Source organism: Coturnix japonica, chromosome 8 (assembly GCF_054131305.1).
Source record: "Coturnix japonica strain WE chromosome 8, WE-NBRP24, whole genome shotgun sequence".
Lineage (NCBI taxonomy): Eukaryota > Metazoa > Chordata > Aves > Galliformes > Phasianidae > Coturnix > Coturnix japonica.
In genome coordinates this window covers 24955668-24980675 of record NC_140670.1, presented here as the reverse complement: position 1 = coordinate 24980675, position 25008 = coordinate 24955668, and the positions used below count along the sequence as shown (strand labels likewise).

At 44.2% G+C, this 25008-nt stretch overlaps 2 protein-coding genes and 1 long non-coding RNA gene across 5 annotated transcripts in view; 1 reads left to right on the top strand and 2 right to left on the bottom strand.

Moving 5' to 3' along the window:
• Nucleotides 1-436: 436 nt before the first annotated feature.
• On the bottom strand, nucleotides 437-3982 carry ADRA2A (adrenoceptor alpha 2A). The gene has a single exon (XM_032445492.2). The coding sequence runs from the start codon at nucleotides 3794-3796 to the stop codon at nucleotides 2462-2464; it is 1335 nt and encodes a 444-aa protein (XP_032301383.2). The 5' UTR covers nucleotides 3797-3982; the 3' UTR covers nucleotides 437-2461.
• A 125-nt stretch (nucleotides 3983-4107) lies between these two features.
• LOC146759995 (uncharacterized) lies at nucleotides 4108-8210 on the top strand. Its single transcript, XR_014948749.1, has 3 exons — nucleotides 4108-4161; nucleotides 5382-5475; nucleotides 8081-8210. It is a non-coding gene; the product is annotated as an uncharacterized LOC146759995 (long non-coding RNA).
• A 4634-nt stretch (nucleotides 8211-12844) lies between these two features.
• SHOC2 (SHOC2 leucine rich repeat scaffold protein) overlaps nucleotides 12845-25008 on the bottom strand; it is a 56415-nt gene continuing 44251 nt past the window's right edge. For all 3 annotated transcript variants that reach the window (XM_015867374.3, XM_015867372.3, XM_015867373.3), the window contains exons 5-9: nucleotides 22912-23100; nucleotides 21424-21546; nucleotides 19365-19502; nucleotides 18753-18870; nucleotides 12845-17386 (exon numbers count right to left, since the gene is read on the bottom strand). In XM_015867374.3, coding sequence (XP_015722860.1) covers nucleotides 17178-17386; nucleotides 18753-18870; nucleotides 19365-19502; nucleotides 21424-21546; nucleotides 22912-23100 — 777 coding nt within the window. In that variant the 3' untranslated portion in view covers nucleotides 12845-17177. The remainder of the gene's footprint in view (nucleotides 17387-18752; nucleotides 18871-19364; nucleotides 19503-21423; nucleotides 21547-22911; nucleotides 23101-25008) is intronic.

Sequence of the window (25008 nt, the reverse complement as noted above, 5' to 3'; positions counted from 1 at the left end):
CTCCTTCCAGCCCAATCACTTCTAATCCCATCTGTGACCTCATTATTACAAACCTTCTCAACCAATCAGCTATAAAGCTTCTGCAGCCAGGCAGCCCCACCGAGAGGCAAAACCAGGGCCAGGCTGCATTTCTGAGGAGCAAATCACATCTAAAATCACATCTAAGCTCTTTTCTCTAAGAAACACATGAATGCTCTTACCGTGCCATGAAAGGGGGGAGGAGGGGAAAGAACAAGAAACACCAAGGACTCATTTGTTGCTCTGCCCCTGCGCGATGAAGCGAGCCATTGTTCCCTACCTGCTGTCACAACGCCTTTCAGAAAGCACCGCTGCTTTTCCCAACGTGTTCATGTAACAGTGCAAAGCAGCCTGAGAATGGGTGAGCAGCTGGATAAAATACAACACGGCTAACAGATTATTCAGAAGGTTTTCACGCTTGATCTGTAAACACTCTTTTATTTATTAAAAAATAATCATCCATTGCAGCAACCTCTGCTTTGTGTTTTCTGCCTTGTTTTTACAGTAAAGCATGGTTTATTTGCTTTCCTCACCTTTTTGAGGATTCAACTCTGAAAATGCAAGTGAATGTAAACACTGCTGTCCAGGTCCCAGGGTGCATCCGGGCACCCTCCGAATGAATACAAAGTCAGGAGAGAGCAAAATCAACAGAACACATCCAAAAGTAAAAAGGCGCTGCTTTAAAGTCTCTTCCTGTGCACCACACAACTCTACAGAAGGCAAATCCATCCTATAGGACAGACTTAAACTTTGCTTTCTCCAAGCAGTTCCTACGATCTGTCAGCACTGAAGAGCTGTATGGGTGGCGTTAGGAGGCTTGCAGAGCCGTTTATTAAGAGAGATCAGGAAGTTTTTCCTTTCAGCATTCTCAAGGCATTTCCCCATGGCAGGAGGATGCGACGTTTGTTCTGTTCGTGTTTTTAGTTTTGTGCAGAAAAAGCCAAAAAGACATTTCAGGAGAGGAATGTAAAAGCAACATTAACTCCTGCTCCAACCTCACAATATTTACACTTTCTGATTTTGGTTTTTTTTTAATTAAAGAAAAAAAAAGAAAAAAAAAAAGCTTGCTTACGCTATAAAATACCAGGGAACCTGCCGGGAAGTTCCCCATTTCAAAGCTTTGCCCTGCGTGAGACTGAAGGAGGGTTGCTTCAGTCATTTCCTAGGACAGATGAGAGCAGCAGATCGCAAACTTAACTCTCCCTCGCTCAGAACGGCGGAACTGCTGTGTGCACAGAGCCACCAAACCTGCAGGAAACGCAGCGGGAGTTAAAACAGCAGAAAAAAATCAATAGAAACAAGACAGTGTGATGTACAGAGCGCTGACGTTTGCTCTGAAATGTTACCTATGTACAGTCAGGGGTGGGGGAACCGAGTTAGCATTGAACACACGTTGGAACTTTGATACGGTGTTATATCAGCCGAGGGGAAGTTGCTGGGAGCTTGGCTGGATCCCAAGCTCTGCACAGCATGAGAAAGAGCCCTTAGCAGCCCTTGGGTGCCCGCCTGCACAGCAACCACCCCTTGGCTCTGCTGCAACTGGTAGGGATGTGGAAATTACAGCTCTGCCTTCTTATATCATGGGCAGCGCTGAATTCAACAGAACCAGGTTAGGACAGAGAGAAAAGGGGAAAAAAACATGAAAGAAAAGCTAGCCTGGGGGGGAGCAGGATCCTCAGCTTTAGAGCCAAAAAAAAAAAAAAAAAAAGAAAGAAAAAAGAAAAAAAGGAAAAGAAATAGAAATAGAAAAAAGAACAACAACAGGACACTGGAAATGGAAATGTTGGTGATTTTACCCACTTGCCAGGCAGGAGAAACTGCTCTAACTCTTTGCTGGTTTTGAGCAAAGGGGGATTTCAGGGAGTGGGAAGAAAGGGAGTTTTCAGGTGTCAAACATAATTAAAGCATTCACAGTTTCGAAGCTGCTTGCCTTACAAAAATTAAGACGTTCAGATTCAGAGATACAACACTGTATTTTACAAGGGGGTTAAAACTAATTACATATACAACAGGAGGGGGGGGTGGGGGGGGGAGTGGGGAAGATACAACAAAACAAAAAGCCAACACCTCTGAAGGGGGCATACTCCCGCTTTGCTGTTCGCTTCACGGAGCTGTGCGTCATCTGTCTTTAAAGAGTCAAACTGAGCAGTCATGAAAACATCCACTGAGAGACTCTGTGGCAAAAGAAAGAAACCTCACAAAGTAAACCAAGCGAATCGAAAGCCATCCTCCCCTGGGAGCTGAGTGCCAGGCTCAGACCTCCACTTGCCTGCCGCTCCTCGCTGCCGCTGTTGGGCATTTCAGTGGGCTCATCTCGGGTTTGGAAGGCTTCCTGCTCAGAAGTTGAAGGAAACCATCCCATGCAAGCACAGCCCAAGGACAGTCGTGCCTTACTCTCTTGCAAAGTCTTGAATTATTAGTCCTGCCCATTCCTGTGGGTCCTTCAAACGATCCTTTTCCTCTCTATCCTGCAGAGGATCCTTTTGAAGGCCCGTCTGAAGTCATGGTTGAAAATGGTGTAGATGACGGGGTTCAAGGAGCTATTGCAGTAACCGAACCAGAAGAAGAATTTGAAGAGGGTGGGAGGCACAGAGCAGCTCTTGCAGACTGCAGTCAGTGTGTAGGTGAAGAAGAATGGGAACCAGCAGATGACAAAGACCCCAATCACCACTGCCAGCACAAAGGTGAAACGCTTCTCCCGGTTCTGCCGGCCCCTCCACCGGGACCCTTTGGTGTTCCTCTCCTCCTCTGTCTTCCTGGGCAAAGCGTCCCCAGGCTTTATCTGGCTCAGCTTAGTCTTGGTCTTTCCCCGCAGGGGTCTCTCTGCTTTCTTGGGCTGGCTGTTCTCCTGGTGCTCAGAGGAGGAGGTTTCCTCCATGTCTATGCCATTGACCTCTCCCTCCTGCCCATCACCAGCTCCGGCTGCTTTCTCCCCATTGAGCTGGGCTGAGGCTGGCAGGTCCTCCTTGTCGGCCAAGCCGTTCTGCTTTTTCTCTGGGCGCTCCGCCCTCTTGTTCAGCGGGACCCTGGTTCGTCTCTTGGCTATCTGATAGATGCGCACGTAGACCAGGATCATGATGAGGCACGGGGTGAAGAAGGAGCCGATGCTCGACGAGATGATGTACCACTTCTCGTCATTGATCTTGCACCCTGATGCCCACTGGTTCACCTTCTGCACACTTTTCTTCTCTATGGAGATGAGCGGTGGGAAGGAAATGACGGCTGAGATGACCCAGACGATGAAGATGATGCACTTGATGCGGCGCGGGGTGCGCTTGAGGTTGTACTCGATGGCTTGTGTGATGGACCAGTAACGGTCCAGGCTGATGGCGCACAAGTGCACGATGGAGGAGGTGCAGAACAGCACATCTAAGGCCAGGTAGATCTCGCACCAGACTTTGCCAAAGTACCAATAGCCCATCACCTCGTTCGCCAGGGAGAAGGGGATGACCAGTGTGGCCACCAGGATGTCGGCTGAGGCTAAGGACACCAGGAAGAGGTTCTGGGGGGCCTTGAGCGCTCGGCTGGTGAAGACGGCAATGATGACCAGGACGTTGCCGAAGACGGTGAAGAGCATGAGCAAGCCCGCCAGGCTGATGAGGGTGATGGTGGTGTGCAGGGGGTACGGCATGCTCCATCCCAGCCCGGCCGCGCTGTCGTTGAAAGTCCCGTTGGCGCCGGGAGGCGGGTAGCCCTCCTCCTCCTCCAGCTGCCGCTGGTACTCCATGGAGGAGAAGAAGTGGCCCCTCTCCGTGAACGGGCGCTCCGGGTTAAACATCAACCCCGCTGCGCGGACACCCCCCGCCCTTCGCCCCCTGCCCCACCCGGCTCTCCGCGGGGCTCCGCGCTCCTACAGCGGCGCCGCCCGGGCGGGGGCTGAGAGGCGGCGGCCGGGGGGGCGCGGGCGGGCGCGGCTCATGCCGGGCTCGGAGCGGAGCGGGGTCGGGGCTGCAGCCGGCGGAGGCTGCTCTGCTTCGCTCGTCGCTGAGCCGTTTTATAGCCCCGGATCAGGCCGGGGCTGCCGCGTCAGCCCCACGTGGGGAGCTGCCCCCGTTGCGCGCACACGCATACACACACACACACACACACACACACACACAGAGACGCACACACATATCGCAGCTTCACCTCCAGCGCCGACAGGTTCAGCCCCGTCCGCGTCCTGCACGCTGCCCCCGCAGCCCCGCGACCCCCTCGCCCCCCAGCCCCGACTCCCCCCGAGTATCGCAGCCTTACGGCGCGGTGCCACCCAATCGCGCACTGGCTCCCCTCCCCTCGCGGCCGTGTCCCGGGAAAGCTCCCCCCTCTCTTCCCCCCACCCCCGCACACACCCGGCCCTGGGGCAGCTTCAGACCGTCGCGTGTTGGGGGAACGCGAAGTGGGGGGAGCAGCCGGGCGGCGGCAGCGGCCCCAGGCAGCGCGGGGGGGCAGTGGCACCTGCTGGCCGCCGCACCGCACTGCACTGCACGCAGTGGCCCACGAGGCCGCGGCACCCACGCGAGGTCGCGGTTCGCGGCACCCGAACCTCAGCAGCCGGCACCAGGGGGTCGCCGCCCCAGCCCAGCTCCCGCAGTGCCCCCTACACGCAGGAGGATGGAAGGCGGGCGGCAGCCCCACGGAAGAGAGCAGCCTCAGACCCCCGTGACTTTGCCCCCCTGAATTGCAGCAGCATCACAGAACCTCATTAACAACAAAGAGCAGTGGTGGCACACCTGGTGACGCCCAGCTCTCAGCACGCACAGAGCGGTGACCGCTACAGCCCCTGCTTTAACTCTCGTGGGCTCTTTGCTCTCACTTTTAGATGTCCCTAAGGATGATCAGGGTTCAGGCAGCTCTCAATTAATTACCACACCAGGTGCTTGAGCTAATAAAGGCATTTGACGTGCAAGAGGGACAAAGCCCTTTTCCCTCATCCCCACACTGTGCTATAAGCAGTGACACAAAGCAGGGCCTGGGATGTGGGGTGTGGGAGCTGCTAAGTACAGCCTGCAGGGCTGACACGGGTGATAAGGCAGTGGGGGGAGATGCCCATTTTACAGATGCCATCTGCAGAGAGTGCCTTCAAGTCTCTAAACTGAGGCCACAGTGACACACACACACACACACACACTTTCCTATGCACACTGACCTCCATCAGAGTAGGTGCAATCTGTAAAATCTGACTTCACACCACAGGGCACATGGAGACAGGGTGCAGGGACTCACCTGGGGCTGCAGCAAGGCTGGGGGTGCTGTGCTGGGACCTCGTGCCTTTCTGGTGCACCCAGCGCATCTTCAGAGCCACATTCCTCAACTTAGACAGAGTGTAGATGTAAATGATGAAACCACAACAGCTGCTTTGATTTTTCTCTCTCCTTTTGTAGCTGGAAACTCCTCAGTCCATCTGAAGCTCAACCCAGCCACATCCACGCTGAACCGTGACATCAAGAAAGCAGAGCTGGAGCCCCAGCAGCACCTGTAAGCACCTCAGTAGCATCTCATCTCCCTTTCAGCCTCTGTCCAGGTCATCTCACAGCTCTGCCACGACAGTGGGAAGCACCAGGGCTGGTGCAGATCCCCAGGATAGCCCCCAAGCACACCCACTCCTGCAGGAGGGCTGTGGTAGGAGTCCATCCCACGCGTTATGGTAATGTTATAAAGCCTCAGCACTCAGAGTCCTGGGATTTGGTGAGAAATGTGCATTTGTAGTCTGTGGAAGACTGTAGAGAAAAAGCTTGAGGGGGGGGGATGGGGGGAAACAGTAAATAAAATGTTGATATCAGCCCCCTGGCGCTGGCATCCAGCTGCTCAGCATTTGGATGCTAACAAGGCTGATGAGAGCAGCCAGGGCTCTGCAGCCCCAACTCCATCAGCACGTGCCAGGGGGACAGCACAGGAAGAGGTTCACGCTCCAAGAGCTGCAGACCCCAGGGCACAGCTGAGCTACGCCACAGCAAACACTGCTTTCCCCTTTTTCCTTTGCTCTGATACCTCAGAAGGTGCCATGGAAGAGGCACAGACCTCCAGCACGCAGACCTGGTCCCGATGGTTGCATTGCTGTCCAACAACACCATCAGCCGAAGTGCTGCCCATTTCCAGGAGGCGCTGCGAGTGCTGTGATTCATCTTTTCCTTCTTTCAAAGGAAAAAGAAAACACACTTTATAATGAAAAAATCATCACAAGTGCAGCAGGCCTGGCCACCCCCTGTCCATCCCTACCAGCTGCTCGGGCGCTTTGCCATACACACACTCACAGCCTCACAGCCCTCCCCTTCCACACCCACTGCTGTGCTGCAGATGTGCATTTTGCTCTCTACCTCACAGCATTGCCTTCTGCCGAGCTTTGCAGCGGGGTTTGCACAGCCTCAGCTGTGAGCTGTGCTTCCCTGAGTTATTTGAACAAATGGGTATGGATGGAGCTGCAGGGACAGCACCCTGCTGCTGGCTGTGCCGAGCAGCATGCTGAGCATCACCAACCATAGCAGATCCTCACTGCCTCACAGCTGGCTCAAACCAGCAGGAGACAACCCGCATGCAACCACCCGCTCCTTCCATACTGTTTTGCAAACAGCTTTAAAGCCCTGCTTGCATTTCCCCATGGGTTGCCAGCCCTGTCAGGCAGGATTCTAAGCAGCAGGTCGGGTTGTGCAGCCCAGTGCTGACAGCCAAGACAAACATTGCCGTGCTACCAGCTGCAGCGTGGTGGAGCTTGGGGCACAGGCACAGTGCTCATGTGAACCTCACTTTTGTCCACTGCTCTGTCTTCCTGTAAAGTGCCCACTCAGGCACTTCATGCTGAGTGGGGAGAGTGAAGAAGAGAGGCCAGATGCCACCAGCTTTTCCTGCAGCCTTCCCTTAGTAAGAGCAATCCTGCCCCAGCAGCTCAGCAGGCCGCCTTTCACCAGCAGAGCAGCCTGTGTTTCAGTTAACACTGAGCCTAACTCTCTATAAATCCTTTTGTTTCATAACTGGGAGAGGTTCACACTCAATTACTCAGCTGAGAAGCCGTAACTCAGTCCATCAAGTTGCTCTCCCTTGGGTCCCAGCCACATCTCTACCCTTTCCCCCCCTGCTCTTCACCATCTCCATCCAAAGCCATGACAGTGATGCTCCCAGCTGCAAACAGCAGCACCCTGAGGCTGCACTGCCCACCTGGCAGGTCCCCATATCTCAGAGGTTACTGTGGAGAGGGAACTGCATCCCCCACCCCTTCACACCCCAGGTGAGCTGCAGGTGTTCAAGCACCAGCACTCCATGCACACCCATAGCAGGCAGGCTTGCTCGGTTTAACCCAGCACGGCCAAAATGAACCCAGTATAGCAGCGCTGCAGGCGGGGATCAAAGCGCTCCGGGTGGCAGCAGCAGCACTTCTCGAAGGCTGAGCCACAGTGAGATAATTGCCTGGAATTGCCAGGTTCCCAGAAAGCAGAGCACATTGGCACAGCTCCACGAGGAGGGAGGCCGCCAGGGAACACTGCGAGATTTGAGGTGCTTTCGTTTATTACTTACTTCACCATCTAGTGGCAAAAGCAAATAGCGCTGAGGTATCGTGCAGGAGCTGCAGCTGGACTTGCAGGGAAGCTTCTCTCTGTGTCAGTTTCTGTCCCTTTCCATCTCCCACCCCCTTGTATCAGAGAATGGGGACAAGGATGCAGGACAGCATCCAGAGCTGTGCTGTTCCCCCAGTCCTAAAGCACAGCCCTGCACAAAACCCCCTGTGCCCAGGCTGGCAGCCACCCCAGGACACAGTTCAGTGGGCACAGTGGCAATGGGTCAATGATTGGACTAGATGATCTCAGTGGGCTTTACCAACCGTGACCCTTCTCTCCAGAGGTGGGGGCTTCCATCCCTGTGCTTGGTTTGCGTATCCTGCGTGCAGCACACTGCAGAGGGCAATCCATCATCCTTACTGAGCCCATTCCCTCCTTGGCAACAATACAATTAACCCCATACAGATTGCAACGTATGACATTTTTCTCCTGTTAGGCTCAAATGAAGTTTAAACACCAGTGGGTGATTTATTTGCTTATTCAGCACTACGACCTGCTTTTCAGCTACACAACGTCTCTCTCTCTCTCCCCAGGAAACATTTATCCTATCTGGGAACTGCATGCTGAGGGCTGTAATGTGTAACCAGGATAAAGCTCTCAGAGAAGGCAGGCTGGTACACGAGATACAGAGAGAAGAGGTATAATGCATCTGCACTTGTACCTTTTTGATTCCAGTTTTCTTTTTCCCATGAACACCAAAGGCAGCAAGGTAAATTATCGCCACACAGAATTAAAGAGCAAAATAATCCACGAGTTGTTCAGAAACATCGCAGCAAACTCAGCACATGCAAACACTCTTCCCTGCTTTGCTGAGAAGACAGAGCAAAGGGAAAAGAGAAACCAGCCGTTCAGCCTTCAGCACGAATTAATGAAGGGCAGGATTATAGAAACATAGAATATCCCACATTCGAAGGGACCCAGCAAGGAACATCAGAGATCCAGCTCCCATCTCCACACAGGACCACCCATAAATCAGATCAGATGTCTGAGAGCGTTGCCCAGATGCCTCCTGAACTCCAGCAGCTCGGTTTCCTTGGGTGCCTGCCCTGTGTCCACCAACAGCTGGTGAAGAACCTTTTCCTGACATCCAACCTGACCCTCCTCAACACAGCTTCATGCCACCGGGTGGAAAGGGAAAGCAAATTTGAAGAGATGCTCACAATCTCCCAAGAGACGGGCAGTACCAAACCCATCCTGAACTCCAGTTTCCACTGGTTAAGCCCAAGCAGTTTGCTGGGTCACACCCACAGAGAAGTGGAAATTGCCACATGGTGCCTAAGCATTACCGGAGGCGTATCCCAACTGCACCGACAGGAAAACTGCAACCAGAACCAGGACTTCAACTCACCCTTCCAGTTCAGCCAGGTTAGAGGCAGCCCCCAGAAAGACAGCTCACTGTGCATTCCAGCTGGCTTGAACCAACAGCCCTGCATACCTCGCTTGGCCACACAGCCAAGAACTGAGCTGGGCCATCCCGGAGGGCTCTCAGGTCTCCAAGCACCTTGCAGTACAGCGTAGGCCTCAGCAGCTGAAAACCACCTCTAATCCACCGGTACCATCTGGTGTGAATTGTCCTTCAGCTGAGCTAGAGACATGGGTGGTAAGAAGCAACGCTTTCATACATATCTTGAGAAAACCTAATTTTTGAAAAATAAATATTTATGGGGAATTAAATGTCTCCATGAAATGAGGATGACATTTTCTCATTAATATTTCACTAACCGTTTAATTGTGGGAGCATGTGGGTTTTCCTAAAGCAAAAGCGATGAGCATTAAATATGGCACATATTCCAGAACTCGAGTGCTGCTTAGTGCCGTGCCATCTCAAGATCTAAGATATTCTTCCCAAAAGGTTTGGACAAAGATCAGCCACAGAATTTCTGAATCCAAACACATTCCTATCTGAGCCTCAAGAGATACCCCAGGACAAACCATCCATCCTGTAGGTGTTCAGACACCAAAACCCTCCAGCACACAGCACTGGGGAGGGCTGCCTGCATGGATCCAATGCACCACTTGGCCCAACTTTCTTCTAGGGGATTTCCTCCAGCTCCTCTCACCCCTTCTAGGCAAACTTCCAGCTGCCTGAGGCCACTGGGAAGTGCTCAGGTCCCCACACCAGCACCACGTGGGACTCCACATCCTGGCAGGCTGGTGCAGCTCAGTAGACCCAAAATGCGCTTTACTTGAAGACTAAAAAGCCTGACAACAGAGCTGCCTCTTACCAGCAGCTTCCTGACCAGCTGAACTTCTCGCCCTTTGCTTGCTGGCAAGAACAGATGACTCAAACTTCTTAGTTGTAACTTCCCACCCAGTTAACATACTTGGCAAGGACAAAAAATGAAAACAAATTGAAGGGCATCCAACAAAGCTTAGGTCATAAAGAACGAAGCTTTTGCAGCGCTGTTTGTACCATGCCTGCTTTCAAACAGTGTTTTGAGATTTTCTTTTAAAATAAGGCGTTGCCATTAAAATGGCACACACCAAGCTTGGAAATCACATAGCACAGCTGTAACAACGCAGGGCAAAAAGCAAAGCAGCCACTTGGCCAACTGAAGAAACTACCGAAGGGCAGCAAATGAAGGATTCGTTATGAGCTTTAACAAAGAAATACTTTACCAACAGAAAGAGAAGGATGGTGTTGTGGAAAGGGCTTTTAAAACGGAACACTTGTGTGCAGTTCTGCAGATAGCATCTTACTCAGAGGGAGCGGGGTAGATTGATCTCTAAAGACTCTTAAAAGGTTTTGCAGTGGAAAAATAGTTGCAAGGCATACAAGTCAGATAATTAACTGTGCAGCCCAGGCTGCCAGCTGCTCACTCAAATACTCCAGATGGCTCCTCCTCTAAAACATCATCATTTGATCTTGGTAATCAAATTATCTCCCACTCTTACAATCCTAAGTGAGGCAAGGCTGCTATGAAGAGATGATATATTTTATTCGACTGGAATGGCTTGCAAAAGCAAAATAAATGAGCTTTCGAGGCACTTTGTCTCTTCTAATCGTATCAAAGCTCACCATCTCCAGCCCTTTAACACCTTTTTGTTGTTGTTTTCCCTGGCACAGGCTGCTGTTGCCACCACAACCAACCCAATAGCACTATCTGTGTTTGCATGCCAAGCACCGAGACACAGACATCCACAGCTTCCCAGTGGTAGTTGGGACATACCACTGGACAGCCGTGTTGGGAGACTCAGTATCCTCACGCACATAGGCAGGAATCATTACCCCAAACGCAATCCATTTGTCTCACCAGTCGCTTAAACTGGTTGCTTGCATACTTCTTGAGGCCTTAATACAGACCTTAGGATACAGCGCACAGGGAGCAGAAATTTTCTTCCCTTTTTCACCCATTTGGAGCTCAAATGTGTTGCTCTTCTGAGGCCAGGCCCATCTGTGGATGCACCTGAATAGAAACTGATCGTGGCTGGCAAAGTCCCACCCTGGGATAATGGAACCCAAGCAGTGCAGTGCTGATCTACAACTGAAAGTACAAAATAAACAATGATCCCAGAAATTTCTCAGTGCTTTCAGAAAACATTGAGCTTGGACAGTTTAAAAAAGCCAGCTGGGATACTCAAAGTCGCACCTTCCCAAACAACGTTCTCTTGCTACTACAAACAGAGTTTTAAATTCCGGCAATACTGAAATCAACTCACCTGCATAAAACTTAATATCACTTTCGCCTCTCAAACCTACTTACAAGAGATGAAGAACATCAGCACTACAGCTGATCAGAGGAAACCACGTATTACAGCAGTAGGTGGTTGGCATCTGCAATCTAAACCCCAACTGGATCATTCTGTAGTAAGATTATTCCCCACTGAAATTTTGCACTAAATTTTATCACCCACTCAGTTCCAGTTTTTTCTAACAGCTGCATTTCCACGTCACAGACTGGGATGCAAAGAACAAAGCAGCTTGCTAATGACCACTAATGGGGAAAAGGAGCCAGACCTGGACTGGAAAACCATGGATGGGGTTTTGTTAGAGCATCATTATACAAAACGAGAGCCATGACTTGATGGAAAGCCACTCCCCTTCATGAAAAACCATTAAGAACAGTACGAAGCAAATGAAGAGGAAAGATCCTTCATAAACTTCTCAGAATACAAGAGCTGGGGACTCTCCAAATGCAATCAGGTGGTGTGGTTTGAAACAAACAGAAGGAAGCACTTTTTCACCCAGCACATAATTATATTGTAGAATTATTAGACGCAGGATGTTGTAGGGGCTAAAAAGTAAATAGATTTAGGGAAAAGAAAAAAAAAAAAGAAAGAAAAAAAAGCACTTCTGTGAATTTGCCAAATTTATCAAGGGCTGCTGAAGCTGATTCTTCTATTGGCAAGCTCAACCAGCTCTGGCTGGCAAGCTCTGAGCAGCATTCCAGAGGTGAGGAGAGTGCCATCACAGCCCTAACCACCACTCAGTGCTGTTAGATGGGAAGAAGTGGGACACAGCCATCACCGTGGCATGGGGCAGCCACTGCTGGGGTGCAATAGGGAACTCCTTGGATTCACCGCACTCAGATCCCTAAATCACTTACAGCAACAGGGACGTCCTCCACTTCGATGTTTCACTCTTCATGGACATGGACTGCTGGGCAGTTGGATCTTATTCCATACTACCAGAGCAAGTACTTTGGTGTCATCCTCATCACTGCTGCATCCAAAAAAACTGAAGCCTTTATATTCTGATTTCAAAGGATATCAACCTATTTTTTTGTTCACAGGACTTGACGTAGGCTTGAAACAGCACCTATCTTAGTGAGCTGTACAGAGCACAAAAATGCATTTCAGAGCTCTGTCACGTCAGCTTTGACATACCACCTTCTATTAAGCCAGAAGTTTAAATGCAGGTGGCTGCCTTGCAGATATTTTATACTTACTTCAATTTTGTCATTGCTCAAGTGCATTTTGCACTAAAACCCAAGATTTATTTCCCTTTTCAGAGAAGTTATTTTGCTTTATGCCTTCCTGTACCATAGGAGGGTAAATATTTTACCAACGCCTGCTTTGTAAGGGTGTATAATTCATATCTCTTACCAATAAAGTAGTTACTGTGAAGCAATCCGTTAAGTTTCCTCTAATTGCTAAGCATGAAAGAAAACCAAGAAACAACCTCTATTATATTTGAAAAACCACCTTGTGAAGAGTTACAAGTATTGAACGAGGAAGCATTTCTTGATCACGAGGAAGCATTTCTTGATCATTTGGGGCACTGCAAAAAGACAACACACATCCAGCTCATGTTGGACCAGAAGTACTAGAAAACTTCCAAAAGACTCAGTGGCAGCTCATTTACAAATATACTATTTATAATGAATGCATTGATACAGAATGACTCTTATAAAAAAGCAAGGCAATCTTTTATATAGACATAACAATCAACATTACAATAATTCAGATTAAAAGTACATTTTTGTAGACTGTTTACACTCTTGTTTTAGCTTTTAACCACAAAATTAGCGTGGTCTGGTATATTTCCACAGTAAAAGTCCTGTGCAGTCCTGGTTAAGACCTAAACATCAGAATATTAAACATCATTTTCTGACCTTCGCCAACATAAAAACAAAAACCACTTGTAGATACTATCAGTTGTTTGTAATTGTCCTCACCGTGCCTTGAAGTTTGTGTTGTGCAAATTACTGCCAACTGCACATCTAGTTGGAAGCTATTCTCAGCATGCCAATTGGATACAACCGAGGTGTGATCTGACCATACGAAGGTTCTTAGCCGAACCCAGATATGAAGACTCTTCAGCTAAGTCTGCGCCGATTCAGAAATTTAAATTCAAAACAAAACAAACAAAAAACACTCTGGTAAAGCTCTGTGACTTTTAAATAAAAGCTATTTTTTCCAACTCCCAGGATCAGAGATGATAACTGAATTTCATGTGATACGATGGGTGCCAGCAGACAGTTTGAATACTACTTTACTAAATCATGTACAAACACGACCTTCAAGAAGTCTGAACATGCACTTTCTCACACAACATTAGCAAAAGATGGACAAACTGCAAGGAAAAACCTAAACCCAAAAGAGGCACTGAAGCAAATATCTTACAGCGTAAATCTCTTTCCAAAAAGGGGGGAATGAATTTAGAAGTCTCCAATAGCATCTGACAAACTACCAGGTGCTGATCATTAGCTCTGCAGCCCAGTTTTACATGCAGCCCTTCTGCTGCCTTTAGACTAGAAAATTTGTTCAGGAAGTCAAACAGGGGACAAGAAGAGATAGAACTTTAATGGTCTTATACACTCTAAACTTAATGAAAACATTTTTGCAGGGAGTGATAGCTTTCTATTTAGCAAATTTAAATGCAATACAACCGAAATGAGTCATAATGGCAATAAAACCTTCTTTTTGTTATTTAACAAAGACCTAATCTGTTTTATGCCTTACCAAATTCCATTAACACTACGTATTCTATAGTACAGTAATTCAGCTTCTGCTACGTCAAGGCATGATTCAGGACAGTGTCTTTATAGAGCACGTGTATATGCACATATTTTTTATGTACATTGGTGGAGACACATTCAAAATAGATATAAAGGTCATTATTTTCACCCAAAGTAAAGATTGTCACATTTTACCCCTGTAAATTATTTGAGAGATAACAGTAGGACAAGGGAGATGAAATATTTCATGTGAGTATTTGGGAACGACCTGTTTCTGTACTGTTTTGGAAGAAGCCCTAAAGAGTTCATCTCACCACTCTGTCGATGCTTTCACACAAACATAGATACATATATACACATGTATGTATGCATACATACGCTTGTCAGGATGAAGTTATTTCCATTCATATTTTAACTGATTAGGCCCAACAAAATATTTAAAGATGTAGAAATAAACTGGCATGTGTCCAATGTCATCAGGCATTAAACATCATTTAAAACCCACACCAGTTAACAACCCAGTAGAAGTCTGTTATGATCAAAACAGCTGGATTTGTATGGCTCTATGAATAGATCTGGATATAAAACCACATGTGCACACGGAGATTTACATGTACCTACTCCCAGTCCATTCCATATGGTTAATATCTAAACTTTGGGATAATTTTAAAGAACCTTTCAAATTTTTCCCTTCAGAATGTATAAAATTAAACTTCTAAAACAGGGCTTGGGATTATCTGGCATTGCAACAACCGTACTAATACAAAGAGTTTGAAAAAATATCCTGTTTTTGATAGAGTAGTGAATTAAAACATAGCTTTATTTATCCCTATAAGTGTAATGAAAAGAATACTTTGTTTTTAAGCGAGTGTAACGAGCACTATTTCAGTAGCCAACCCATCCACAAGAATTTACGTGAGAGAGGGTGAGCTGCAATCATAGTCATGAACCATGTACCTTAACAAGGTGAATAATCAATGTATTTACAAGCTAAGCAAGTTTAATCCTGTCAGCTCTAATAAAAACGAAATTGAGGAGCAGACATGGAATGAGGCCAAGATGCCAGAAAACACAAGGGGTCGCCACTTTTGTTTCATAGAACCATATTAAACCAGTTTCCCCCAGTGACCCGAGGGCACAAATGCAGGTTTAGCAGTATATTCCCATGTTAGATTACAGTCTTGAAATTATGCATCACAGCATCTTCATATTTTAACACCTTAATGCTGAGAAAAGTTAACTTCAGGCAGAACTGTAAGAAAACAGCCTTTCATAAGCTAAATTCTAAACTGAAAAGCTACAGTAGATGTAAAAAAGACAAAAGGGGGCGAGGGGTGGGGGCAGAGAGTGATTGTGTGAGAAAGGAAAGAATATTACTTAATAAAATCCAGTGACATCTACAATAGTTTTACAGCACATTTAAGCCCTCTAAGGTTTTATATCTCCACCTGCCTTCCATTTAAAACTTACTCCTTGTTAATGAGAGACATAGGACAAAACAGAATGCAACTGCAGAAAAAAAAAACAAACAAAAAACCCACTAGATCAAGGCAGTACACATAAGTAAGCATGCCCGAAAGCCAGAAATAACATTCCCCAAGCTTCTGCACGTGGAATAAATTTCTCATAGCATCAGCTGATTTAATTTTGTTCGAAAGATAAAGCCCTCTAAACCACACTAACCCAGCAGCAACTCCAGCGAGTACAAACCGGACAGCTCTTTAGTAAACGTGGAATGCAACTGCCTCGAGCTCCTGCCCTCCTGGAAAAGGACAACAGGCCCAGCAAGTGCAGCAACAGCGTTCATTTCCCTGAAGCATCTTCTGCCTTTTGAGCAACCAAGGAAGCTGCAGTAAAACTGAACGTCCACTACTTACAGTGTTTCTCTCGAGCTATCGACAGCGATGCACAAATGAAAAAGGTGCCTCTTTTTTAACAGATCGGTTTAATACTGAAACAGATAGGATGAAGTTTAAAAAAAAAAAAAAAAAAGAATAATCAAGATACTGAACTGAATATTTTGAAGCAAGTGCCCCAGCTGTGGGGAAAAGTGCATTTAGTTCAGCAGCAAAACAGCACAGTGTGAAGATATTGTGCTTGGACACAGAAGTTCCATAATGGAAGGAGGTACAAGGCAAGTCAAGATATAAAACCATAGTACATTGTTACCAACTTTAAAACTTACATATATTGCAGTGTTCAAAAGTAAGACACATTCATTTATTGTACAAGGACTATAAGGAATCCTTAAAATTGCCTGTTGTAGTTCATGACTCAACACTGTAAGAAAAATGTACATATATATTATTTCCTTGCCACTTAACTGTACTGTTAGACCTCGTGGAATCGTTGCTTCACAAAATGAATGAAAACCGCTTCTCACTGAGTACACTCCATGTTTTTACCAATCAGAAAAGGTTTACTTGTGCTAGAAAAGACCAATCACAAAAGGCTCAGTTCAGATATGTTATGCCTGCAACTGATAATTCAGGGAAGCAAAGACTTAAAAGAATTCAAGCTTTTTTTTCTTTTTTTTTTCCTCCTTTTCTTTCATTTTGACTGCATCCTTTTCACCTGCCAGTTGTTCTGATGACTACATGTCTTTAGCATACAAACCAGTTGATAAAAACTCATCAGCAGAGGCATATAAATTCTAGATATGATTGATTAAAACAGAGCAAATCAAAACGAAACAAAATCCAGTGATTTACTCTGACTGTAAACAATATAAAGACACCATTTGCTTCAAATCTCAAAATAAGTTAAAAGAAAATCCCAACCTCAGGACACCTGACCCTTTCAGGTTTTTGACACAAAAAAAAAAGAGGGATTGAAACAGAAAAGTTCATTACATAAAGGCTATATGTTTCTCTTAACTGAAAGTAAATCTAAGCAAAACTATCTTCGTCCCTTAAATTTAACTTTGAGTTCATTGGCAATTGCTTTAAATGAACTGGCATGTCCAGATTACTCAACTTCCATCGAATTCAGCAAAGAAAACTTAGACAAGCATTTTTACAGATAAAAAAAAAAATCTAAATGGCTATGATTCCCCTATTAGCAGAAACACATAATGCAGTCTTAAATTTGCCGTTTTATATTATTTATATATTTATATATATATAATATAATATAAACCACATATATTATATTATATATACATATGCAGACAATTAAAACATTAATGCAGTTTGTATTTTGTACAGTGTATTGGACAATCCAATTAGCATCAGACCATGGCACGGTATGGTCCCTGCATCTTTAGGAACTGAATGATGAAAGAAGGTCCTCCTGCAACAATCTGAGGCGGAAGGTGGCTGAGTGGGCAGTTCTCAATACTCATTATTGACAGTTTGCTGCAAAGAGCCAGCTCAAAGGGAAGGCTGTGCAGATTGGGGTTGTCATTCAAATACAGTTCTTCCAGATTCTCCAGTGTACCTGGATAAAATAAAACAAAATACAGAGAAATATGTTTTAGTTCACACAGTTTTTAGCTATTGGACAGAAGCTTTAAGTCCACTTGGAGACCCTTCACAATATAAAACCTAGAGTCAGTTACTCATCTAAACTCCTATTTTCAAGCCTAGTAAGTTTTCTGTTTGAAAAAGAGCCACGTCTGCTCTTGTTTTCCTGTGAAAAGGGCCATTAAAACATTGCCTGTAGATGGCATTTGAAAATAAGCAGAGTAAGAGAGCAGATAGGGATTTTACCTTAACTGTTCTGCCCAGCACATTGCAAATGCAGGCAACGGTGAAGAGCTACCAAATTAGAAGGGTCTAGTAAATACTCATACTACATGGTATCTATTATCCCTAATAAAACATCTATTATCATAGCTTTCACATTTATTAGAAGCTGAAGATATAACTGTGACATGCCACAGGAAGAAAGCAGGAGAGATCAGCGGTGGATTTACTAAATGCAACCAACCCATGCAAGAAATTCCTTCTGAATTCAAATTTTACTATGCCTGTCCTACAGATACTGTAATACAGATAACCAGATGTTTGAACATGGAGTAAATTTTCTAAAGATTTCAATACCTCCACAGCAATCAATTATAAAAATAAACATACAACTTTGAAATACACTGCAAACATGGAAGTGCTCCTCACAACCTTCCCCCCGTCTTCCCATCTATCACACCATAAATGTCTTCTATGCCTTGATAGCCTATTTCATCTCCCATAAGAGAAGAGCAGAAGCCAGGGCTTGATGTCTGACTGAATAAAGCAATCCCACTCCTCCCCTTCTTTCCTTACATCTTTTTCATTCCTGGTCTTATCTCCTCAAGACAAAAAAAAAGCAGTACGGTGCTTTACAAACGGACTTGTGTGCAGAGGGACTATCAGCAGAAACATTTGCTCCAGTTGTCTACAACTTGCACAAGCTTTTTGTTTACACCATGCATTTAGAATAGGACTTGTACATTTTCCTCCTAACGCTGACCACTTTTTGAGAATAAGAATAGGCTTATGATATGATCAATACTATGTAGAAAAATGGCACCACACCAGCCCAACTTAGGTGTGTGTTTGGCAGCTCTTTGCAGAGCAGCTGAAAAAAGCTAGACCATTCATTTCAGTGCAGAGAGATAAAGATCACACACTTATAGTGCTGTATCAGAGGCACATATTTCACGTCGGGCTGTGTATATCTGGAAGTTTCACATGAATTTTGTGGTCTCTACTTGTGAGTACAATAGATGTCTATCTCCCATGCCAGTAACTGCTTTGGTTCAGCTACAATACACAAAAAGAAAAGAAACATTAAAGAAAGAAAGAAAGAAGGAAAAAAATCTTACCAATTTCCTCAGGAAGGTGTGTGAGAAGATTCTCTCCAAGCCCAAGGTGAGTCAGATTGGTAAGGTGACCAATACCTCTGGGAAGGGTGGTCAACTGATTATTAGTCAGAACCAATTTCTAAGGGAAAAAAAAACCAACGCATATTTAAAAATCAACATCTGTCTTCAAATAACAGCAAATAACAAGATATATCACTTACAAAGCGATGAGTTCTACTCTCCTGCATTTGAGCAATAACAACAAAAACTTCTGCTCTGTAATATTTCAAACCTTTTCTAAACATAAAACAGCACACAGTAAAACATACGCCTTTTATCTTACATATGTAAGTTTCATGAACATGACCGAAACCACAGAAGCTATTCCTGTGGTAGAAGTGCACTCATAGTAAAGCTTGGTTAAGCTCTTGAAAATGTGTTTGTTCAAAATTAACGGATTAATCTGTGGAAAGAATTAGTGGGGACAGACTGCAGAGGAAGTCATACAAGATTCTTAACTCTTGGTTCTATATCCAGTCCCAAATAGTTTCCCTCATCAAACTCGCTGTAATTAAGTTAGTATGGTGTAAATAAAGGACACAAGATGTTTATCTCTGCCAATTATTGTTTCACCTGCAGATCCTTGAGGTAAGCTATTTCATTTGGCAAGGATTCCAGTTTGTTTTCCTCTAGATCAAGTTCTCGGAGTTTCCGGAGATTTCCAATTCCATGGGGTAGTTTTTTAAGGAGATTATTTGACAATATAAGAACCTTAAAAAAGAGACAGAATTTCAGCAATTTCAGTAAATAAGAAGTGAGGATGTGCAGATATATAATATACACACACAATCTTTAATTGTACAAATATATAATTCTATGACATAATTCTTACAGATACTATTTTACATAATAATAATGAATGTAAGCCAAAAATAAAGTACATCTTATCTGTTCAAGGAAACTAAAACTATTTTTTCCTGTATTTCCCTATCACCTTGTTGCCCTTTCTCACAGCTCTTTCAAAGCCATATTTTACACAGTTTGTTGTGATTGCCAGGTCCTCCTTGAAAAGCACCGTGCTTCCTCTTTTCCCTGTGTCTCTTTGGGTTGGAAGAGCAACAAGTAAATGCATGGATCAGTGCAACTAAGCAGTACATTGCAAAAATATTCACTGGCTTTCTATAAAGTTCTCCTACTACACACTAGAGTATTATTTTCTCTTGTTTCTCCTTTCTAAATTGGAAATCATGTGTTCAGGAAATGTATTCTTATTTGCAATGTCAATTAACAGTTACTTATCAAGCCACAGGTCATACTATTATACAGGTTGTTTGTTTGTTTTTACCAAAGAAGTCCAGTAGTTCTCATCAAGCCTCATAACAACACAGCAAGCAAAAACATAATAAATCACTGTCTAAACAATAGTATTATCTAGTGCTCTAACAAGGCACACCTAGACACCGGTGCATGAAAAAGCACCAGTGCAGACACCCATCCTGACTAAGGCAGCCAAGGTTACAGATGCTGAGGATCTAACTATCCCAGTTCTCACTAGCTTCGTGGATACTGGAAACACTGAAAATCCAAGTGAATAGAAATAAAAAAATTAGCATTAGCAGAAGCAGTATTATGGTGGCTTTCCTTTATGTGCTAAGACAAATAACGGTTAGAATAATAATGCTATAATTGCAAATGAAGAAACAAAGGCGGGAACAAAAAATATTACCTACATGCAGCACAGCTGATTCAGCACTGCTGTGGGAACCTTCACTTTACAGCAAATATTGCCCAAATAGCTTTTTGTATTTGACTCCTTAATTACAGAGAAAGTTAGCACTAATGGCTTTGTGGACAGCACAGCTCTTCAGCTTCAGTGGCTGGCAGAGCACTTGCAAATCCAGCTGTCAGGGGTTAACACCTTCCCCATCAAATCCACCAGAGCCTTAACTTGAAGAAAGCTGAACAGCTTAATAGCTACTGTTCTGTCATATCCTTTTGCCACAACTCTAGGAATTATTAATCACTCAGAGCAGCCACTGCACTGGAAACCTGCGATTTCAAACATGATATTTGCTACTGTCCTTTAACAGACTTTTTCCAGTGACTCACAGAGGCTGTGAAGTCCCCCACTGACGCATCAGAGCTACCTGAACAAGGACCTCTGTCCTTATATCCTTCCAAGATTATTATGTTGGACTGTCCCTGCTGGTGTTACCTTGGGAAACAGGACTAAGAGACAAGAAAGGTCTAGTTCATGATTTCCACCTATAGAGCTCTTCTCTCACTAGGGTTGAGGAGATTTCCCACCCAACTGCTTACAGGGCTCACAATGCAGCCGTTTCTGACTGAGACCATTTCATTACATTTTTCTGATCCCCTTTGTTTCCATGCTGGTGTCCCCAAGAACCAAACCCAGCTCAGTGCTCTTTCACTTCCAGCACTTTTCTTTCCTCACAGTTGAAAACATGCTGGCACTTCACCCTTTGTGCACAGACATTCACTTAGAGCCTGAAGAACATTCAAAAAGCCATTCACAACAACCACAGACAGATTAAAGACATCCATTCAAATAGCATACCTGTACATGTTTTTTTTGGCCTTATTTAACTAAAAAAAAACCCACTTAAACCTAGAGTAGAAAACGCCTATTGGTAGGGATTGAAGTAGTTGTTTTTGTTCATATTCTTCTCACCTCAAGAGAAACAAGCCCAGACACATCCTCAGGGATCTTTGTGAGTTGGTTAGTCGCTAAGTTCAGTTCTACCATACTAGTCCAAGTGCCAAAGTCCAAGGGGAGAGAGGTCAGCTGATTGTCCTGCGATGTAACATAGCAAACAATTAGGGTCTGCATTTGCAAGAGAACAACAAGGCATTTAAGTGATTAAACTTCAAAACAAAATAGCAGCTAATTGCATTAGAATAAAATGGTGACAATTGGTCAAATATCTTTTAATTCCTCAGAATGTAATAAGCATTCCGAATTTACAGCTGCGGAATTAATTTTGTGTTACCAACAAGGACTGAAATGGAAAACTAAGAAGTACATAATTCAAAACATTTCATGTTCCAGTAGTTAAAACATTTTTCATTTTGTTACAGAATACAATGGAGAGAAAAAAGAACTGCAAATTCACCACAATGTACAAAGCTGCTATCGGTAATACTGAAATACTAAGAATACGAAGAGCTTGCTAGCAAAAAGAAAAATACAAAGAAATCCACCTCTTCCTATCTGTTAAAAAGATAAAAAGTAGATAAACAATATAAGCAAAGATATTACTCAAGGCTCTGATTCGGCTGAGCTGAGGCACAAGGAACAGCCAGCAATGCTTCATAGCTTAGTCTGAAAACAATTAGATACGTGGGGCTTAGGGGAGTAAAGAGAGAGAAAAAACACAAGGGAAATATACCTTAATGGCTAAAGCATCTTAAACTAAACATCCTTGTGCTCAAAATGCTGCTCTATTTGATCTAGATCAGACACCATGAAGTAATATACATGTAGGTATGCATGTCATACAGAGTCCTGGTAAATGTGAAATTACGGATGGTAATAAGGCAAACTGAGAATCCACACGTGCCAAAAAAATATATTTTAAAAAAAAAAAGTTGCTGAGCATAACTACTTCTCAAACATACTTTTTTTAATAACTTGGTTTACAAACTTAAAACAAGGCCACTCATTGAAAGATGTCACCTCTTTCTCCAGGTTCTCATCACTCTGTGCGTACACAGCACACACATAAAGGTCCTCTCTCCTATGTGCTCTACAGCTACTGCCAAAATCCTCCAAACTTAGACTTTGAAATAAAATATTCCAATGATATTTTACATGATTTTGTTTTTAGCCTAGACCACAACAGTGCAGAGGGAAGAAATGCGTTCCTCTGCATGCTCATGCCCTATTTGAACATTAGAGAACATTGCAGCCCACTTTGTTGCTGCTTGCATTCCTGCAGACATGACAACTGTGTAAGCAACAAAAATGAAGACAGACCAATAACAGTGTGACAGAACATTTCTTAAACTAATCCAGAACTGCTTCTATGTCTAAGGGCAGCAGTGTCTACTCCATCACGATAAATTCATTCCTCAAATCATTACGCTTGCCAGAATTCATGGAATAGGAAACAGTGCTTCTCATTGATTTTACAAACAGTAGCATGTTTCTGTGCCTCACCTTCATGTTCAGCTTACTTAATACTTTAGCTCTAGAGAAAATTCCAAAGGGGATTTTATTGATGCGGTTGTGCTCCATGTTGAGAGAGTAGATTGTGGAGAACTGGGACGGGCCACCCACAGGATAGGACTGGAAGCAGTTCCTGGCCAGCGTTAAACTAGTCAGCTTGACAAGGCTGGATAAAAGACCCTGTAGAGAGAAGAAAACCACCCAGGAACTTAGGACAGATTTATTTGAATACATCTCTTTTTCCTCATGGGTCTAATTAGGAATGCTATCCCCCAAGTCTAAATGAGCATTGCAACACTCAAACCACTGTTAAATCTGATAAAACTTCCAAGAGCAGCAATCTCCCCTTGCAGCTGTCAGCCTTCACCTTGTTTCCCCTGTTCTGCTTATATACTGCCAGATATAAAAAAGCAAACACACCTGAAAGCTCAGGAGGTTTTGTAACGTTCTTCTCCTCTAAATGGAATTTTTTAATAACACATTGCTACATCTTGGGTAACTCCGGAGCAGACAGGGTGGCAGGCAGGCAGCAGTGTGCCCATCCTCATATCCAGGCTCTGAAAGAGCACAGCTCACGGTGCTGCACTTTCCTTAACCTTGACATCTGCTCACAAATAACAGCAAGGCCCAAAGAACCACCAAATGCATCAAAAATCACTTCAACAAGGTGTATTTAGTACTTCAGATTCCAATCTTCATAATTTAATAACAACCCATACTGCGAATGGATCTGGCAGAGGTTTCCTTTTAGGCTACAACAGTTTCAGATAGCCAGACAGACTAGAGAAGAATGCAAAAGCCTTTGGAAATTCCCTTTTTTTTTCCCTTTCCTGTTTCCAACATGGCCCTAAATAGCTGTTACTCCACCTGCCTTGTCTTCAAAAATGAAAAAGTAAAAGCCTGGAGCCAAACTGGATAGCAATGGCTGCCCACTGAATCCACACGCTCATCGCGCCCTCTTCATAATCTAAGCAGACTCTGAAATTTCAGCAGCAAAGATCACAGAGTTTATATTAGATACGTGCCAAGCACGTTGCTGGAACCATAGGGATGAATAATGAGAGCTAAATTACTGCTGAAGTGTCACCTTGGCTTATTACTATGCCAATTTGAATTCAGCTCCATTTGCTTATGTATTACAGAAATTGGAGATTTATGCGTGGCATTACATACCATAAATAATGCAACATCTGCAATCAGGAAAGAACGGTAACAAGATAATGATTCCAACTCTATTTCCACTATCAGTATTTCTGAACTGCTCTACGTGCACTGGAAGAACTTTAAGGATATGGTTTTGTTGCTTTGATCAGGGAAGGTTGGGTAATTTTTCTGTTCCACGTTTATTAACATTACTGTAAGTAAAGTGAGATATAATAGGATTTTTCTACATGTCATGGCTAAAACATTTTAGCTCTGAAATATAATTCTGGGGGCAACTCAGTAAGCACCAATGAAGCAATTCTTCCCCAAAGACAAAATAAAGGGTTGTTAAATCAGTATTAGTCATTAAAATCTAATCATTAACTAGTATAATCTATGATTAGGAAATACTCCTTCTAGCTGTACTTTCTTTAATTAACTGATATTCTCTGTCCTAGGATTAAGCAGTCCCTGAGCTCTGTCACAAAAACATTTTATGCCTTCAGATGAATCTTGGCATTTCCAGAAACCATTTTCAAAAGCCTGCATCCATGCAAAAAAATGTTAGAAATATGTTAGCTAATACACTCTAACAGCCTAGAGTAATTAACCACATTTGAAGGAAAGTAAGAGAGCTTTGGCAGTGCAAAAAGACAGTGCTCTTATGTCTATGAAATCTGCAGTGCTGCCTTCTCCCAATCCATCCTTTTAAGATAAAATATTTATTAGGCATTGTGTCAGCAACCTCAGTTATGTTTGGAAATTCCAAAGTTTCTTTTACAAACGCAGTTCTTTATATTATAGCAAGGAATGTTTTATTTTAAACAGATTACAGTATGAATTATAGACTTCTGCAAGATAGCTGCTTAAATGTTAACATATTGTTGGCAAACACATGAAGAAGGCAGCATAGTCTCTAAGATTTTTGTATTAGGATTGAACACA